We start from the raw sequence: 20,843 nt of genomic DNA on the forward strand, positions 1-20,843 counted from the left end.
GTGGCTGGAGATGTTTTTGGAATGCTTAAATTGCCTGAATATTATTATTATTATTATTATTATTATTATTATTATTATTATTATTATTTTTTTTTTTTTTTTTTAAACATGTCAGTAAACGGGCTAACTTTACAAATATTGAAACTTTACACAGATTTCTTTTATATATATATATATATATATTTATATATATATATATATATATATATATATATATATATATATATATATATATATATATATATATATATATATATATATATAATTCAACTACTATGAAATAAACTGAACAATGTTTCACATACATGTGACTAACAGAAATGGAAAAATGTGTCCCTCAACAAAGGATGGTCATTAAGTACTGCAGTACACCTCCTCCTCATGGACTGCAATGTCTGTGAAACATTGTTCAGTTTAGTTCTTAGTAGTTGAATTTTTTTATGTTCATACAAAGTTTTATGCAGTTGGCTGAAAATAAAAGCAGTTGAAAGTGAGAGGATGTTTCTTTTTTTGCTGAGTTTATATATTTGTGTGCATGTGAGATATGAGAGGGAGAAAATGCAAAGGTCTCACTCTGCTCGTTTTTCTATTTTCTGTACTGACATTTTCATGACACTAACTTTTTATGTCATTTTTATGACCTGCTATACTATGACTTTTTATTACTTTTTTTTAATGACATACTATCACTTTTTATGACCGTTTTGTGACATTCTATACTAGGATTTTTTATGATGTTTTTATGACAGCCTGTTGTTTGTGTGACGGAGGCAGGCGCGTCCAGCATCATGTAAACACATCTTATGACTTTTTAGTGATTTTTTTTTTTATGTCATACTATACTGTGACTTTTTATGACATTTTTATGACATACTATACTATGACTTTTTATGACATTTTTATGACATACTATACTATGACTTTTTTAAGACTTTTAATGACATACTATACTATGAATTTTTTGACACACTATACAATGAATTTTTATGACATTTATGACATTTTAAAGACATAGTATACTATGATATTTTAATTACTTTTTATGACATACTATACTGTCACTTTTTATGACATTTTTATGACAAACTATGCTATGACTTTTTTAGTGATTTTTTTTTATGACTTTTTTCAGCATACTTATACTATGACTCTTGTGTAATTTTGTTGGTGGCGTGGTAGGTTGGTTGTAGATACATAAGGTAAGGATGGAAACAATCTTTTTATGGCATGTACAGACTTTTCATCATACTGTACTATGACTGTTTATCACTTTTTTCGACATACTATACTATGACTTTTTATGACTTTTGTTGACATACTGTACTATGACTTTTTTTTACTTTTTTCGAAATTCTATACTATGAATTTGTATGACTTTTTTCGACATACGACTTTTTCTGACATACTATCCTATGACTCTTTATGACTTTTTTTATATACTATACAATGACTTTTTTTTTTTTTACATATTATGCTATGACTTTTTTGACTTTCTTCAACATACTATACTATTACTTTTTTAAACATACTATACTATGACTTTTTAGGACTTTTTTTCGACATACTATGCTAATACTTTTTTTGACGTACTATACTATGGCTTTTTTTTAACCTTTTTTCAATGGATATGGACCTAATTTTTTACAAAAGAAGTGTCCCAGCAAGTGAGGCTCTTGCCTTAAAGTCTGAAGTGAAAGGCTCAAATTTTGGCTCCACTGTCTAACTATACGATCTTGAGATTATCCAAGTATTCCTCTCAGTGGTGTGAAGAACAAATAATCAAACGAAATAGCAAACTTAAGTCTTAGGTATAGCTCACCCATATAAGATGATGATGACTTTACAGATAGATCAGACTGATCTCATGAAGTGGCTGTGTATGGCACGCCAATTCGTATGCCATTTTGGCGTGTTATCAAGACGCATAATCGCTTTTTAGCGTGTTTATCAACGCAATTCGCCCGTCATTGACCTACATTACGAGTGAATTTTTGCCGAAGCGAGTAGTATAAAGGGACGTAGGTCCACATAAGGAGGTTGGTTGGGGTGGCAGATGGGTAAAACACAGGACTTTCACCCTGAACAGCTGGGATTGCGTCCCGCGTGTGGTGATTTTCAGCTGTTTTTTTTTTTTTTTTTTTTAAGCCTTCCCCAATGTTTCATTCCTAAACCCAACCGTTTATTGTTTTCCTAAGTGTTTTTGTGTCGTTATTTTCCATGTTTTTGTCGCTTTTTTTGTGTTACTAAAGCCTTTCCCTGTGTTCTTTTCCTAAACCCATACCACATACACGTGGATAGCTGAAAATGCGTACAGATAACACGCCATTTGGCTTTAGGAAAGTGGCGTGTATGTTTACGCAAAGTCATGATGCCATGTTGGGTAGATCATAATCTGAGGTTAAAGAATCAAACACCTGCTGTGTCTCAGAGTTTTTCATTTTTTTGTCCTCAGTAACGTTAAATAATAAATATAACATCAAACCAATGTGTTTTAAACTTTGCAAATAGCTCAGTGTGCTAAATACCTGGCAAGCTATCTGAAAATTGAAGGTTGTGGGTTCAATCCCAGTGAGGATCATTTCATTTTAAAGTCTAAAACCCAAAATAAAGAAGTCAGATATTCTACGAAACAATGGCGAGGGTGTGATATAAGGTGGCTCAGTGTGATATAATGCTGGTTGGAAGACCCCAATGGTCATGGGTTCCAACTTGATTATGGTCTGTTTGTTTTGGTTTCACACCCAAAATGAAGACAAATACGCTAAGAGAACAGCTCAGTGTAATTTCGTTGGTGACGCGGTAGGTTGGTTCTAGACACATACTATAGACATACTATACTGTGACTTCTTTCGACTTACTATACTATGACTTTTTATTGCTTTTTTCGACACACTATACTATGACTTTTTTCAACCTACTATACTGTGCCTTTTTATGACTTTTTTCGACACACTATACTATGACTTTTTTCAACCTACTATACTGTGCCTTTTTTATGACTTTTTGCGACAAACAATACTATGACTGTTTTCCGACATACTATACTATAACTACTGGACTTTTTGCGACATACTATACTATAACTACTGGACTTTTTTCGACATACTATACTATGACTTTTTTCAACATACTTTACTATGACTTTTTTCCGACATACTATACTATGACTTTTTTTCTGACATACTATACTATGACTTTTTTGACTTTTTCGACCTACTATACCAGGACTTTTTTCGACCTACTATACTAGGACTTTTTTTGACATACTACCCTATGACTTTTTTCGACCTACTATACCATGACTTTTTTGACATACTACACTATGACTATTTTTTACATACTATACTATGGCTTTTTTCTGAAATACTATACTATGATTTTTTATGACTTTTTTCGACATATTTTACTATGACTTTTTTTCGACATACTATAATATGACTTTTTCAACATACTATACTATGACTTTTTATGACTTTTTTTCAACATACTACTGTATATTATGATTTTTTATGACTTTTATGAAATGTCACCGTTGCAGTAGTCAAGTCTACTGAAGATAAAAGCATGGACAATTTTTTTCCAAATCCTGCTGAGACATAAGTCCTTTAACCCTTGATATATTTTTAAGGTGGTAATAGGCTGACTTTGTAATTGTCTTAATGTGGCTGTTAAAATTCAGGTCTGAGTCCATGAGTACACAAAGATTTCTGGCTTTGTCTGTTGTTTTTAACATTGTTGTTTGAAGCTGAGTGCTGACTTGGTACGTTGGTAGAATATTAAGGCAACAGGAGGAGGTTTTCAGATATTGTATAATATCCTCCAGGTTTTTACGATTAATCATATGGAATTCGGTCATATTGGAATTTGTTTTGCCTGGACACTGTGACAACACATACCCTGTACTCGATATGGAAGCACTGACTGTTTGTCTAATTTTCTGAATTTTGTCTTTGAAGAAAGTGGCAAAATCATTGCAGGCCTCGGTGGATAAAAGTTCAGATGCTACTGGTACTGGAGGGTTTGTTAACCTATCGACAGTAGCAAACAAAGCACATGAATTATTATTGTTTTTGGCAATAATGTCTGAGAAGAAGGACCGCCTAGCATTCCTCAGTTCCAAATTATAAATGCGAAGTCTCTCTTTATAAGTGTTGTAGTGGACCTGGAGATTAGTTTTTCGCCACCTGCATTCTGCTCTCTTTTTTTCTGTTCTTACCAGTATGACATTTCTCCATGGAGATCTTTTCTTACCAGAGACAGCTTTGACTTTAGTGGGAGCAATGGCATCAATAACATTTGTAATTTTACAATTGAAATTGTCTACAAGCTCAGTGACTGAGACCCCTGAGAGGGTGGGTGTGGAGGAGAAAAGCTGAATGAATGATTCACTGGTGTTTTCAGTGATATACTGTTTTCTGATTACCTTTGTTTGGACACTTTTGTGCATAAAGATAGTGCCATTAAAGAAAACACAGGAATGATCAGAGAGAGTAGCATCAGTCACCACAACCTTGGAAATGTTCAAACCCTTCGAGATAATCAAGTCCAGAGTGTGCCCCTTGTGTGTGGGCTCCGTCACATGTTGAGTCAGTCCATAGTTCTCAAAAATACAACACAGTTCTTTGGTCCCTCTATCCTGGGGGTTATCAACATGAATGTTGAAATCACCAGCAATAACTACACAATCAAAGTTAATACAGATTATAGACAGCAGTTCAATAAAGTCGTCAAAGAAGGATGCACAGTATTTAGGTGGCCTGTAGATATTTAGCAATATAGGTCGAGGGGAGGACCTTAGCTGAAGCGCCACATATTCAAAAGAAGCAAAGTTTCCATAAGATATTTGAGTACATTGGAATGAGTCATTAAACAAAATGGCGACTCCACCTCCTTTCTCATTCACTCTGTGCTCACTCATAAAACTGAAGTTAGGGGGAGCTGACTCTATAAGAACAGCATCACGGTTATTATGTTCTAACCAGGTTTCAGTTAAAAACATAAAATCAAGATTGTGCTTAATAATAAAATCATTGATTAAAAATGATTTACCTGCCAAAGACCTGACATTTAGTAAGGCTAGTATTAGTGTGTTAAAATAATTTTTTGGGACAGGCTGATGCTGACAAGGAATGGATGCTAAATTTGCTAAGTTGGCAGTTAAGTGCTTCTTTTTCTTACTTAGCGGATTCACCATTCTTTTTCAATTACCTATCACGACATAGATTGAAGAAGAATTTAATACACAGGGCCCAGGCTTGTCCTGGAAAGAGTGAGTGCCACTAGGCGTGCAGCCTGGACCCAGCACATATCAGTTAAAGCTTGTTGCATTTTGTACACAAGCATACTTATCAGTCTGGGGAGAAGGAGTTCGCTTCAGTCCTTGAGGGGGCAGAGGTGCCTGGTGTTTTACTTTCAGTGGTTGAGTCAAAACAGGGTCAGTTTGATGCTGGGGGCGAATGATGGGAGAAGGCAGTGGGGCAAACTTGATTCCAGCATCTACTAGCTGCTCCCTCCGGTCAGTGAACATGTGGCAGGGGGAAACAGGGGAAAAGGTGAATTGGGAGAGCGATGGATCCTCAAAGGCGTCAGGGTTGGTAAGGGGGTTTGAGGAGTGTTGGACGGGTGAAAAGGGGGTTTGAGATTTCTCGTCTCCGCTCTGTGGTCTCCCATGGTCAAATCTTTGCTCAGGTGGGGGCTGTGTTGGATCACTGCCGCACTTTATTGTGTCTTCCTCTTGTTTTGATTCATCTTGTCTCGTGTCCTTGGCCGAGGGAGCAGATGTGTGGCGCAGAAAGTAAAGTAGGCTAGAGGTGAACAGCTTTACTCCTGGCTTGTTAAGGAAAAGTCCATCTGCTTTAAAAAGCTATACTATACTATGACATACTATACAATTACATCCTTTTTATGACTTTTTGCAACATACTATGACTTTTTTGACATACTATACTGTGACTTTTTATGACTTTTTTTCAACATACTATACTATGACTTTTTTTCAACATACTATACTATGACTTTTTTGACTCTTTTTGACCTACTATACTATGACTTTTTTGACTCTTTTTGACCTACTATGCTATGACTTTTTTCAACATACTATACTATGACGTTTTTTATCATATGATACTATGACTTTTTTTTCGACAGACTTTTTTCTACATACTATACAATGATTTTTTTTACTTTTTTCTGACATTGTATTATGACGTTTCAACAGACTATACTATGAATTTTTTTACTTTTTTCTGACATACTATACTATGACTTTTTTCGACATACTATACTACGACTTTTTAAGACTTTTTTCGACACTATACTATGACTTTTTCAACATAATGTACTATGACTTTATGGCTTTGTTGGCATACTATAATAAGACTTTTATGACTTTTTTTGGCATACTATACTATGACTTTTTATGTCTTTTCAACATACTATACTATGACTTTTTTAATTATTTTCCCGAGATACTATATTAAGACTTTTTATCAAATACTATACTGAATTTTTTATGACATACTATACTATGATTTTTTTATGGCATCCTCTCTATACCCCATTCTAGGGGTGTCAAAGCACAACAATAGAATGGAAGTGGAGAGATGGACCCAAACAGCAATTTATTTGTTACAAATCCAAATAAAATACTGTATTCACAGACAAATGATATGGTATATACCATTATCTTAGCTAAATAGCTACATAAAGTGTTCTTTATATGCACAAAGTATTTATAGTTAATTAGGAGACAAGTTAACATTGGAGCTAAGTTAACTAGCTAAGACAAGCACCGGACTGAAGAAAGCCATAGCTGTCTACAGGCTGCCAATCAAAGCTTACTCTACACACAATTGTCACAGCACTAGCAGTATGAGATGCCGCATAGGCCAGAATTGAATACTTCACTTGTACATACAATACATATATACTGGTACTAAACACTTGCACATACATATATTCTTCACTTGCACATACAGTACATATATAATGGTACTAATCACTTGCATATACTGTACATGCATACATATATACTTCACTTGCACATACATGCATACTTCACTTGCACACACATATGTATATATTTCCCTTGGGCATACATGGATACTTTACTTTCTCATAAATATATACTTCACTTTCTTATAAATATATACTTCACTTGTGCATACATATACTTGCGTATACATATATACTTCACTTGCACACGCATGTATAACATGAGTGAGTATGTATTTGTGTGTGCATAAGTATGTACATATGGGGTTGGTGGTTGGGGAGGATGGCGGGGCACACCTAACAGTCTAAATACAAAGTTCAGAGGACGAGGAGGAACGAGCTGCTGCCACCATCGAGCCTCTGCGTCCACTCGGGAATCTGGGAATATACCAGCCTCCCAATCAGCCAGTCTGCAGCGAACGTGTCATTGGCAGGAGAACCAATATGTGCTGAAACCATAGGCTGGAAAGGGCACCTGTCAGAGCACAGACTCTCAAAGGAGAAGAGAGCTCTCACATTATTTAGGCACACACAAAATATACAATGTAAATATGTCTGGGACTGTAACACTATACTATGACTTTTTTATGATTTTATTTTTTTAAGACATACTATACTATGAACTTATGGTTCCTACATATACCCTGTTCCCTCTTTAGCCCCATTTTGAAGGGAGATTCCAAATTGGTCTAATTCCCTGCTACACTACTTAAGCTATGGACAATCAAACCCTCTCCATTTGTTTCCCCTGGCTTCATCTGCCTTTTTTTGTTTGGTTATATTTGTCTTGTATGTCACACCATACAGCCCATTTTTCCACTCATTCATCCTCTGCAGACAGAGTCAAAAACAACATCCAATCCAGTGGATTGATTATTGGCTACTGAGGGCTGTAGAGGATACACAAGTTTTATTCCACAAATTTTAAGCAAGAGAAAGCTTTATTTGTGGTATGAATTTGAGATAAGACAGGAATTGTTCATCCTTTATGACATATTCTGGATTTTTTAGTATGGAGATGGAGACACAGTTACAGACAAAGTGTTTATTAACCATTAACAAGGTATTATAATCATCAGTTGCAACTTTATAGCCATCCGAATAATGTTTATTGACGTTTTTTTTCTAAAGGTTTCTTAAAGGTTTACAAATAATTTGGTAATGATTAACCAATACTTTAATATACAAAATGTTGTGCAACAATAAACATTTTTTATTTAATTGTTTAACCGTAAAATAACTAGTAACTTAAGTTTAATTAACAATCAATTTACCATTTATCAGTGATGGTTATTATAAAGTGTTACCGCTTAGTTGTTTTGCAACTGTCAATCAAATTTGATCAACCCAACCCACCAGAAACCTGTTGAAGCAGGTTATTTGAGTTAGAGTTAGAGTTAAAATCTTTTATGTTTTTAACTTAAATGGTTGCTTTATAAGTACCTAATATTACATGTTATAGAGAAACACTTAAGATTTGAACCAAGTTTTTTTAATTTTTACTTAACTAAGTACTTAAGCAGCATTTAATAGTTATTGGAAAAAATTATGTACAATTTTGAGATGCAGTTATAACTAAAATAAAGTTTCCCTAAATGTCCTCATTATTAGTAGGGACTTTGTGGTTGATATTGATAATGAAACTTACAGAAATACAGTATTTACCAAATTAAAAAATGACAAAACGTCCAAAATAACAGATGAATACAGTAAGTACTTTGCCACAAAAACAATTATACAGCTGCCATGGCTGTATAGGATTTGGTTTTTTGCAGTGTTCACTTTCCATCTCAGAATAAAATATAATTTCCCTCTATATTCACTAAGCATTTTACTACACCATGACCATGATGCTGGTTCCAAGTAGCAGAAATGCAAAGAACTCTGGGATACATAGTCAGATCTGACTGTCTTGCTCCTATAGCAACTAACTCATCCAGCCTCTCATTAGCAGAGTTTATTGGTTTGAAATCACAGCTCATATCTCTTCCGTCTCAGCCAATGCTTTAATTGGGGGATTTTATTGGACAAGGAACAAATCTTATTAGATTTCTTAATAAAAAAGAACAAACTGTAAAAGGCTCAATATATCTTTGTTCCTGGTTCTGATGGATTTTTTTATTTTGGATTTAGGCACAAATTCAATCTTGATGATAATAATGAGGGAAATGCAGTATTATTTCTTTGAACAAATTGTTGGCTTAAGCTGATATTTGACAACCCTTTTAGTCAGTAGATTTTACTGGATGTGATCCAACAGAATTCCAAAAACATGTTTCTCTAACGTCACGTCAAATATGTTTTATGGACATGAAGGGTAGACATTTATAAAGCCAAAGCATTCATGAATAAATAACCAATACATCCAAACATCCTAATACAGTGTGAGTGTTTTTCGATGCCCTCCTCTTTCTCTTTCTTTTTTATTCACTTAGTGAAATTGTGAAGTTGCTGATTTTTTTTTTTTTTTAAGTACCCTCCTTTCCTTTTCTCTAAAGAACGTGAAAATGTCTCAACTCCTGAAGGAAACTGTGTTCTTAATGACTTTATTACACACTGCTAAATCACCGGTTGGGACCTGTCATTTTCGTCAAGTATCCCTGTGTCTCGAGCCTCAATTACTGCAAAGTGCTGTACAAAGTTATGTTATAAAAACAAAGGAAGACCATAAAAATATAGACACAATGAACATCATACAAACAATACACTTTTATACAAATGTCCCTAAACTAAATCATATGCCAAAAAAACATTTTTAGTCATGCTCAAACTTAGTTTCTTCATTTGTTTTTTATTCAGTGTTGAGGTGCAGGTGGCATTTATTTAAATGAGCTACATTTGGTTGTGTAACCCATGCAAAGACAAATGAATGTAGATCAGTTCCCCTCCATCCCCACGAAATGAAAACCACTCTGTGGTGTCACATGAAACTTAAGTCACCCAGAAAGCGTTTTTAAATGTCAACCATCTCTCCTTTCTCACTACTACTGCAGGGAGCCTCAGCACCACTCAGTCCCTTACCACTACTACGAGCCACGTGGTCCAGATGAGTGTGCCATGTACATTTCTCATGAGCGTGGGCGGCGGGGAAGCCACCACCGCTTCATCACAGAGAAGCGGGTCTTCGCTAAATGGGCACGGACTTTTGACATCCACTTCTACCAGCCGGACTGGAGCCCTCCACCTCTCCCAGCCAACCACACGCTGGAGGGGACGGTCACAGCGGCGCCCCTGGTACCCCAGAAGACGTGACCTGTGTTGGGGTGAAGAAAATGCTTTAGAGATTCATCTAAGAAAGAGTGAGGATGGGGGACATTTGCACTAAGGACTGCTGGACCCCTAACAGAAGAATAAAATGTGTAGTAGGCAAGAAAAATAGTTACCACGGATAAACTGTGAGTCTTGTTGACATTTGTTATGAACATTTCTCCAGCTTCACCACTGCTTCTCCAGCAGTGTGTTCTGTTTACTGAGGTGAACCAGATCAAACTTTGTACATCCCTTGTACAACTTGTAAAGTGAGTTTATACAAGGAGGCATCACATCATTACACACTCCACTCGCAATGCATGCATGCTGTGTCTTACTGTGGATTGTGTGTGTGTGTGTGTGTGTGTGTGTGTGTGTGTGTGTGTTTACCTGAGGGATCACAGAGGATACAAACATTGAGTTTGGGCTCTCCACAAAGCCTCTGCTGGATGAAGGATCTATGCAGGATTCACCACTTAGTTTACTGAAAGAAAAATACCATTACAATGCCCGTAATCTAACAATGTATTGGCTATTTGAAGTGTGAATCGTCACTGTTCAGATTCATATTCGTCTGCGTTTTTCAAAGACTGAGGAGGTCAAGTTGGATGAGCTTCACCCCTGTCTCGAGCAACAAAAGCAGATATGAATCACTTCCCTGACTTTCATTTTTACTGTCTTTCAGATATGTGCATTGTAAGCTCACCCAAGTCAAATTTTGCAATGCAGTACTTCCTGGCTGAGTGACAAGTGTGTAACATTAACTGAGAGGTTTCATCTAATGCGTGTGTACCGCCTCAGCCCGTACGTATGTATCAAAAGGCTTTGTCGGCTCCTGTCACCACTTAATAGCGCGATTTATATAGCTACAAGCCGGATTTCCATGTAAATGCACAGCCATGTCACACAAGACAAGTGGGAGATTAAAATCGAAAGCAGGGATGCAGCAGCGCCATCCATCCTACTATACAGTATATATCTGCTGCCCGAATCGCCTCGCAGAAGAATTACACAGTTTTTCTGTTAAACTGATGAGTATGTGATCTGTCAGTCTTTTCCTCTCTCGGTCTGGATTTTGTTTTATGTACACTCTGCTCTCATTTGATGAAGTATATGCTGCTTGTAGACTGCCCCTTCCTCTCTTTGAGATCCTCTATTTTCCCCTCTTCCCTCCTCTATGAATAAGAATGAGGTGTTGGTCTGGAGAAAGTGATGAGACATGTGGTTATCTTAATGATACATCCTGGTGCTAAGTCCCTATTGATTTTACCCTCATCTCTGTAATGTGAGTAATGAGAGGAGGGATGATGTTGGTCAGATACATAGGTGCTCACACAAGGACGTGTTTCACAACACGTTTCCTCGGTAGCGACAAGGACATGATTACTTTTCATACATCACAAACAGCTGCAGGGGTGCTGCTGCTGTACTGAGAGTCCTGCTGCCGACTTTGTGCTGTAGCAAAGACTAATGCCTTTGTTTTCACTTGAATATTTTTTGCCTAATTAATCAATTAATCTAATTAGTCACAGTATGTCGTTTGGGGCTGCAACTATTTTCATTTTATATTGTTTGGTCTATAAAAATAGAAATATGTACATCACAAGTTCCCCGAGCCCAAGATGACATTTTTAGATTGCTTGTTTTATACATAACAGTCCAAAACCTAAAGCTATTCAATTGGTATTATATAGAACAGAAAAGCAGCAATCTTTTTTTTTTTTTTTTGGACAAGCCGAAACCAGTGGAATATGTGAATTGTCCGCTTCATGAATAACTTAAAGGAATAGCTTGACTTTATTAGAAATATGATTATACCCTTTCTGTCTGGCTAGCTAGTTGTTAGCTGTGAAAACCGGAATGTAATTTGCTGTTTTACTGGGAGTTATGTGGGCTCTGCTGGACTGTTTCTTGATTCCAGGAAGCTCCTGGTCCCAGCCAAGACTTGTTCTGTCACATAAGCCCCATAACTAAAATTACAGCATTACACTAAAAAGCATAAGTTGTATTTCTACAAAAACTAATAAGATATAATGTATTAACTGGTGGGCTTGAAAAGGTGCTGGTAGGTGGATTTAGCTACCTATTGACAGGCAAGGGCTAGCTGTGTTTCTGTTTCCTCTCATCCTGTATGCTAAACTAAGCTAACCAGCTGCTAACTCCAGCCCATAGACTGTGTAATAATAAGCTCCAACCTTAAATTCTAGGGCTGATCCATGGTAATCAACGTCCAAATCAGTATTCTAACCCTTCGATTTTTTTATTTTATTATTATCATATATGCATTACCCCAAAAATCCCAAATAGCTCATGATATAAGAATAGTAATCCCACATTTGTCTTTTATGCATTAACATTAATTAGGCTATAATTAGTTATTCTCAGACAGGTGTGTGTGTGTGTGTGTGTGTGTGTGTGTGTGTGTGTGTGTGTGTGTGTGTGTGTGTGTGTGTGTGTGTGTGTGTGTGTGTGTGTGTGTGTGTGTGTGTGTGTGTGTGTGTGTGAGAGAGAGAGAGAGAGACTCGGCTGTAACTATCAGCATGCAAGATGTCGAAAAAGTCAAGCGTCTGGAATAATCTCAAATTTTTCGAAAATGCCCCCCTTTTTCGAGAGCCAGATATGCCAAAGGAAACACCTGAAAACTGTAACAGCTTAGCCTCGATAAAGTATGATTGTCTGTATGCCATGTATACAGGCCATGTATATATTTTATATGTATAATTTATTTGATGTGATTATCCAATCCATACTAACCGTTTTTCGTAAACGTCTCTGTCGTTTGTTAGCAGCTGCAGAGTGCAAATTGGCAGGCTAACCTGCCTGCCAGAAAACAGAAGTTAACTAAACTAGTTTTCATGCCGGCTCCATGGGAAGAAATCAACAGAAGAAATCCTCGCTCACCTGCCTCTATTTTTTTGTTGTTGCCCAGGATGGAAATGTATCATTCCACTTAATAAAATACTTTTATCAGTCCTCCTGCGTTCAGCAATTTCTATATGTAACAATATTAGAAATACAATTTGAATACTACCTGCGTATGTGTGTTGTAGCCCCCCCCAGACATGAAGATAAAACATGGAGGTTTTGTGGAGGATGGGAGGCCAGTGATTCACCTTCACCCTCCACTGACAGCAGCTGCCATTTTTACTTTTCAATCTCTCTCTCTTCCTGTCTGATTGTGACATCAGGCTGTGTCACACTGAAATAATAATGAAAGACAGGCAGTGTTACGAGGCCATTACTCCCCAAAGCTACAAATAGATCCCTGACTGTCATGACTGAGTGTTGGAGCATTTGTTTTGTATTTGAAAATAGAACGGAGGCATAAACTGAAGGTAAAGCACATACAGTATATCAAGGCAGCATTATAAGACGATGAAGGGAAAATAAGTATTCAGCAGAGGGTCATTAGCACTTCAATTATTAGACAGCTGAGCCAGGTCAATAAAATGTACTAGATATAAATTTAGATTTATAGAGTTCTCATTGTAAAGTAGAATATCAAAAACTATAAACAGGGCTGAAAAATAATGCTGTTTTCTTTATCCTCTTTTAATACACAAAAAGTACACAATACTAGGGCTGCAGATAACAATTATTTTAATGATCAGTTATTTTGCTTAATTGTTTGTTAGGTCTATAAACATGGTTTCTGTAGGGTTAGTTTTGCATTGCCAGACCTATCTCCACAGCGCTGCAAAGTACTGCAGGGTTAACCAATCAAATGTAATTTAACACCTGTTTCACAGACATACAAGCCAAAGTATGATGGAAAACCAGCAGGTTTTGGCCCAGAATTATTTTTTATATGGGGTTTTGCATCTGGACCTGGAAAAGGGACAAAAAAATGGATCGATGAATTAAAAAGGATTAATTGGTAAAGACCATTTGATTCTTCTCTAAAATGATGGGATCTAACCATAACAATGATTAGAATACATGTTGGTATCAGCTGATTCTTCTTTGCTTTCTTGGTTTATACTTGGTGTAAAAACGACTTTGCATAAATAAATAATACATTCAAACAATGCAATCTGGACAAGAGACAGAAAGCTGTTCATATTTATTACAAGACTTTCTGTCTAAGCAACCATAATTAAAATGCGACCCTCTCTAACTCTTCTTTACTTTAGTTTTTTTAAAGTTTAAGAAAAGGCACTAACAAAAAAAAGTGCGGGCCACTGAGCTTGCCTCGGTCCTGAACTTTGAATCTGCCCGTTTCACAAAGTTGACAGTCTTGACAGTGTATCGAGTTGACAATTCAATTCAACAGTCTATCAGGCAACCACTGAGCATAATTTATGCCACAGCTATTGTTGCAGATGAGAATGAAAATCTGTGACTGCTAAAATTACTATCATCATTCTTAGGAATGATTGACATTACAAAGGCTCACTGACAGGCAAGCAGTTGGAAATCCAGAGTTTCCATGGATACTGGACAACACATCAGGCACACACGTCTACATCATTACATTTAGCAGACTGCCACATGGGGCTAATGTTGTTCTTCCACTTCTAAAGACGACAAGCATATGTCTGTGCGCTCACTGGTGAATACCAACGCTGTTTGTCGTTTGAACAACCTGTGTGACATATTCAGAGCATCCTGCCTGACTCTTCAGCCTTAAATCTTTCTGCCTCTTTGGAGATGGCTGCTCTGCATAGGGAAACCATAGTGACAGAGGAGATGGGAGAGTACATCACCATGCTGAAAGGCAGAGTATATTCAATTCCATCTATGAGTGCTGAACCAGAGGCACAGAGGAGATGGAGTCAATTTTAAAGTGGTCTTAAGAACAAACAAATCCATCTGAGATAGGTTGGCTTAATTTTTATTGTATCTGCTGCCTGCCTAGTATACACTGATTGTTTATGGAGGCCATCCAATGGCTGTTCTGTCTTTTCAAATACAAGCCTCTCTGGATTGTTTGAAATGTTTCCAGTAAGGCAACAACAGAGCAGGCTTGTAAGTAAACTCAAGCGGCATCAATTTCAAGGATGTCTTTGTTTAATAAAATAAGCTTAGACTGAGCTCGGTCAGACATACCTTCAAAAAGGTCTGTAACAATAAAAGCAGTTCTTGTGTTTTTCTACAGTATTAGACTAATTAAGGAAGGAAAAAAAAAAATCAGTCAAATACATTCATTTGTGTTTCATCTTTAATCAAAATCTTTCTAATTAAGGAAACAAAATGAGCTTGCTCTCTTTGAAAGGGGACCAGGAGGAATGAGATTACAGAAAATAAGAAACAGGGAGGAAAAAGGATGAAGAAATACGCGTTGCATAAATAATGTATAAGAAAAGGTACTTGGTGGCTGACGCAGCAGCTGCCTTCCGATACATATGGTTTCATTTCCAACTCCATCTATTTTCCACTTCAGCCGCGAGGGAGAATGGCAGTGGGCACCCGATGGGCGGGTCCTCGTGCCAAGGAGCAAAGATAAACTACCTCAGGTTCAATCCATATGCTTATAGCATCAGTCACTCCCCCCCCCCAACAATAAGCCCAATGCAGAGTGGTTACACATGCAGAGAAAAGGAGAGGGGGAAAACACGTCCCAGCACAGAGGAGATTCATTTGGGACGGCCGGCGGCTTACTAGGTTATCAGTCACTTATCGCTGCTTTAGCGCAAGACGTGGAATGGCCGGGGAAATAGCTGTCCATCACCCAGAATACAATCAGTGGAGTACACGGCTGGGGAGCTAATGGATGTTTCCACGGGGAGGGCAATTTGGTGAATGGGAAAGTGGATGGGTCCATCATGCAAGATGGGATTAGGTGCGATTGTTATCCTTCACAAGCGTGATATGACAGTCAAGGGGTGTAATGTATATGGACAAGGGAGACATTAAATAGTAATCTCTTCACAGCCCACTCACAGCCAATCACCCCGCTCCTTTTTCTGACCGAGCAGACGTTCTGAGTAGCACTTAAACAGAAAGGCTGCTGCTGAAATATGCAGAGTAGCACGCTCTCAAAAATAAATGTAATTCTTATCTGCGGACTCAATTACGTGCATTTTAACCAAATCATTAAATCACAATTATGGAATGGCTTGACAAAACAGAACTTTTGACACAAAAGAAATAAATAAAAGAGTCCTTGTCAAAAAGAAAACATAAAACAGTTAAAAATGGCCATACTGCCAGTGGTATGCCCATGCAGAGACAAGGCTTTGCATATCTGATGCATGACTTTCAAGTATATGTCCCTTCTCCCTTGTTACATCTAAAATAATTTCATTAGTAGAGAGCAATCATTCCCCCCCCCCCCCCCAAAAAAAAGGCACCAATTGCATCACACAGTTCCTGGCCAAGAAGGCGCGAAAATAAGCCTGTCACCAACCGCACCTTTCCTGTAATATCCCTTCAGTAAACGCTCCTGATCTGCAGCTTCATGTCCTCAAATATCCAGCAGCATAAACGCTGAGGCCTCAGAAGATGTGTTTGAGGTGCTTGATGCCATACGTCTTGAAAAACACCAGGAGGATTAGAGTCCACAGGCCCAGGATGAAGCCATCAGGAGGATGCCAGTCTTTCTGCTTTGGTTTCTGGGGAGGGGGGGTAAAGGTGAGGTGAGGTAGGGGAGGAAAGAAGAGAGGTGCAGAGGGGGGGAAATTGCAGGTTAGCAGTAGTGTGTATATTTCTCCTGTTGAGGCCACCACTGATTGTTCTGTCATTCACACAGGCAGGCAGGCGCAGTCACATATACACTCGCTTTATCTCTTCACACACACTTTATGTACACTATCTGCTGTCTCACACACACAAACACAAAGGTTCACACAAAGAACGGGTGGTAAAGCTCATCAATACACCTCCCCTGTCTTGTGTTTGTCCCATTCACTGCCACATCATCACTTTGTGTATGATTATACTTTTAAATCTCCCCCGTATTAACCATGCATCTCACAAGGAGCACATTTATATGCTAATGCAGTGGCAATATTCTGCGAAGAGATGAGATTTAACCTCTAAAAAATCTTCCTAACTCCTCCGTTGGCGACAAAGCTATAGATAGGCTGTGAGGACACACTTAAGAGATTTCTGTTATCCCTCGCTATACATGCTGCTATTATCCAGCAAGAAATCACCAGTCAGAAAAGGCATCCTCCAAAGCCAAAACCCCGAGACTTTGCAAAGAGGATGAACACACAGCACGCACTCCAACTCTGCCTGAGTCACACACTTTACACACAACATACAGTACTAAAGCTGCTGCATAAATACTTGGCTGAGCACTACTACAGTACCTAGTGTACATTTACCCACCCCCCAACCCCCAACCATACACACAGCAGTAGGAGTTGGAGCCAGGCTGACAGCAGACCGATGGGCCCTGGAGGATTAGACGCTGGTTCAGGGTCATTATTACTCACAAATTCAGTCTATGGCTGTAAGACAAGATAGTAACAATGGGAAAAGGGATGCTCAGAGTTAATATCATGGAGAATTATCACTTAACGATGCAGCTTTACAGGTTTTTAAGCTCTGTTTTTGGGTTTACAGTACATTTAATAAATGGTTCAGGGTCACCGCTCTCCTATAGGCAGCTGTTTCCATTAAAAAAATAAAATAAAATCTGATAATCCTCTGTACGCTACCTGCCTAGAGCCACACAAAGGCAAAACTGTAACTAGATCTAACCCACATGCTTCAAAGCTCAGAGCGTTGCTATGGTAATCGACGTCCAATCAGTAGTGAAATGCTTTGTTTCTATTTGTTTTTTGTTTTTTTAAGTACATAATTACATATGAATTACCTAAAATAAGGAATAGTAAGCCAACATTATTCATTATGCATCAACATTAATAATTAGTTAAAGTGCTCATATTATGCTCATTTTCAGGTTCATAATTATATTTAGAGGTTATATCAGAATAGGTTTACATGGTTTAATTTTCAAACACCATATTTTTGTTGTACTGCACATTGCTGCAGCTCCTCTTTTCACCCTGTGTGTTGAGCTCTCTGTTTTAGCTCAACACAGGGTGAAAAGAGGAGCTCAGTTCTATCCCATCTTTGTTGGGAGTCACACATGCGCAGTAGCTAGGTAAGGACTACTAGCCAGTCAGAAGCAGAGTATGAGGGCGTGCCACACTAGCAGCTAGGCGAGCATTATAACGTGTGTTACAAAGTGATGCGCGTTTGTCACGGAAATAAAGGCTGGACTACAATAGAGCTGTTTGGAACAGTTTGTGAACAGTGTTTTCTGTTGGAGAAACTTCTGGGTGGACTTTGGGCTTTTTCACTTTGTAAACCTATAACGTGCACAAAAAAAGATATATAACACAATAAAGATAAGGGGAAAAGCCAAAAAGCATAATACGAGCACTTTAATATTCTCAGACGCATTGCGCCATATATTGTGTGTGGGTCAGTTTGCGTGTGCATGTGTGTTGTTCGTTACCCCCATCGAAGCTTCAAAAATATTCAAATATTTCTCTCTGAAGCTTCAAAGTCCCAAAAATGGTATTCGGATCAGTCTTTCAAGTAACGCAAGCTTACATCTAACGTCTGGTCACATCTGTCCTCTACTCATTCTTTTATCAGGCAGTTTCATCATTATTTTATGTATTTTATTTAGGGAAAGTTGTTAGGCAGCTACTTGTTTTTTATAATTGTTCAGGCCAACGGAGTTGAAGTGGAAGTTAAGTAGCACCTGTATAACTCAAAGGGACATCTAATATTTTGCTGAATATCCCTTTTTTGAGAGGCTGAGAACTGCTCAGATGGCTTATGGAGAGTGGGCAATACTTAAATATACAAAGAAGAAACTGGCACATACTGTAGAGTGTGTTAAATATAAGCAGCGTCTGAAATACCACCCACTAAGTGCCAAATGCCAGTAAAATGTGTCTTTGGCAACTGAAATCTACAAGACTGGCTGAGACTAACATTCGAACACCTCAGTCATATTCAGTTTTTCCTTTTTCGTGAACTCTCCTCCTGCTGATCATCAGCCAATCAAAGTAAACCAATGGCTCAGTCTCAAACAGGCTTCCTGACTGTAATGCTCCTGCTACACAAAGCAGCATTATTTTAGCTTGTGGAGAGGGTATGATAATGAACTTGACTCACTGCATAATACAGTGAGTCTTAAATAACACACTGCACCTGATTCTATTCATGAAAAAGTGTTAACAACAGGCATGACTACATGTTTCTTAGAATAATGAATATTAACTACTTTGGCTGGTGAAAATTATTGTAATTTCCTAGTAGCTTAACAGCTCTTGGTAAGTGAGGCGAAAAGTTAATTTCAGGAACTGTGTCTGGCTGTGTACCCTGGCCCTGTCAAGGCGGTCTTTTCAATACAAAATTCTGGTTTATGTAACAATGCTGCCAATTTCTAATGTAGAAAGACTGAGGACAGCAGTAAAATTGGATTACGTCTGACTCCAAAATTTATTTAACAGCTCAATCAAGTCAAATCAATAGTGCTCCACTGCCATCCAGAATGCTAAAGCAGAGACAGTGAGGCGTTTGAGCCCTGAGCTCAGTGTTGGACAGAGTCAGGGCTGGAGGTCTAAGGCAAAGAGCTTCTGATTTAAAGCTGCATTCAAAAGGCAAATGAGAAGACCTAACATTTTGTGCTTCTATTCATTTTTTATTGGCCAGCATTGTCTGTCAATAACCACATATGAAATGGAATCAGAGGGAAAAAAAAGACGTCTGAAGAAGTTAAATTCAGGCTTAGAGAAGACCTGTGACACATCAATCATGTTGTGTTAGGACTAATCCTCCATCTGTCACAGGCACCTTCTACTGCATACACTACATCTACAGCAGATAGTGTACGACAGAAACCAAGCTGCAGGTTATGTGGTGGAAAGAACTCAGTGCTTCAACAGACTTTCAGTGAGCAGCAAAGACATAAAGGTCAAACTATAAAAGGGTTGTTTTCAGCGTCTGATGGCGCTTTTGTGAGAGAAATTACAGAAAATATCTCAGACGACAGACACATTTTGGTCTCAATGTCTGACATCATAATAGCAGACAAAGTCAAAGAGGGTGTTTAGTCCAAAAAAATTCACAATCAACTTCTTAGAATGAATGATGGAAGCCAACATGAACACAATGCTTTCCGCCAAAGATAGAACATTTTTGGTAATTTCACATGTGAAATTTCATATCTGATTAAACCACGCTTACACAGTGCCAATAAAGCAGATTAGCAGAGTTGTTGAGTGTTAACTCTTAATAATAACGAGGGAACACTTCAGGCCAATGCATCAACTCGGTGGGTATTATATTATGGCTTATGCTTTTGGTTTCTGCTGTTTTACATCTACAGATTTATAAATACTCAATACTAACGCTTTTTTTCCCCCAATACACCACATCTACAATTATCAGAAATGCATTATTTATTGCCTCTGCAGAGCAGCCGCAGGCGCCCTACACTCAACTTCTATAACAGCCTACATTAGTCTACTTACAAGGCTCACGCTTTAATGTCAAAACAATAAATGTCCATATAGTTAGAGAAATAAAAATAGTTGAGTAATAAAATCTGAGCGCACCACAGATCATCTCTCCTGCTGCCGACAGCCCTGTGAGCCAAAAAGAGTCAATCACACAGCATGGGAGTAGAG

At 37.8% G+C, this 20,843-nt stretch overlaps 2 protein-coding genes across 2 annotated transcripts in view; one reads left to right on the forward strand and one right to left on the reverse strand.

Annotated features, from left to right (window-relative positions):
* Nucleotides 1-13,215, forward strand: part of st6galnac5a (ST6 (alpha-N-acetyl-neuraminyl-2,3-beta-galactosyl-1,3)-N-acetylgalactosaminide alpha-2,6-sialyltransferase 5a) — a 55,946-nt gene extending 42,731 nt beyond the window's left edge. The window contains exon 5 of the mRNA XM_039815027.1: nucleotides 9,987-13,215. Within this exon, the coding sequence (XP_039670961.1) occupies nucleotides 9,987-10,245 (259 nt within the window). The 3' untranslated portion in view covers nucleotides 10,246-13,215. The remainder of the gene's footprint in view (nucleotides 1-9,986) is intronic.
* A 2,170-nt stretch (nucleotides 13,216-15,385) lies between these two features.
* pigk (phosphatidylinositol glycan anchor biosynthesis, class K) overlaps nucleotides 15,386-20,843 on the reverse strand; it is a 30,538-nt gene continuing 25,080 nt past the window's right edge. The window contains exon 11 of the mRNA XM_039815030.1: nucleotides 15,386-16,796. Within this exon, the coding sequence (XP_039670964.1) occupies nucleotides 16,680-16,796 (117 nt within the window). The 3' untranslated portion in view covers nucleotides 15,386-16,679. The remainder of the gene's footprint in view (nucleotides 16,797-20,843) is intronic.

This window comes from Perca fluviatilis, chromosome 11 (assembly GCF_010015445.1).
Source record: "Perca fluviatilis chromosome 11, GENO_Pfluv_1.0, whole genome shotgun sequence".
Taxonomy (NCBI): Eukaryota; Metazoa; Chordata; class Actinopteri; order Perciformes; family Percidae; genus Perca; species Perca fluviatilis.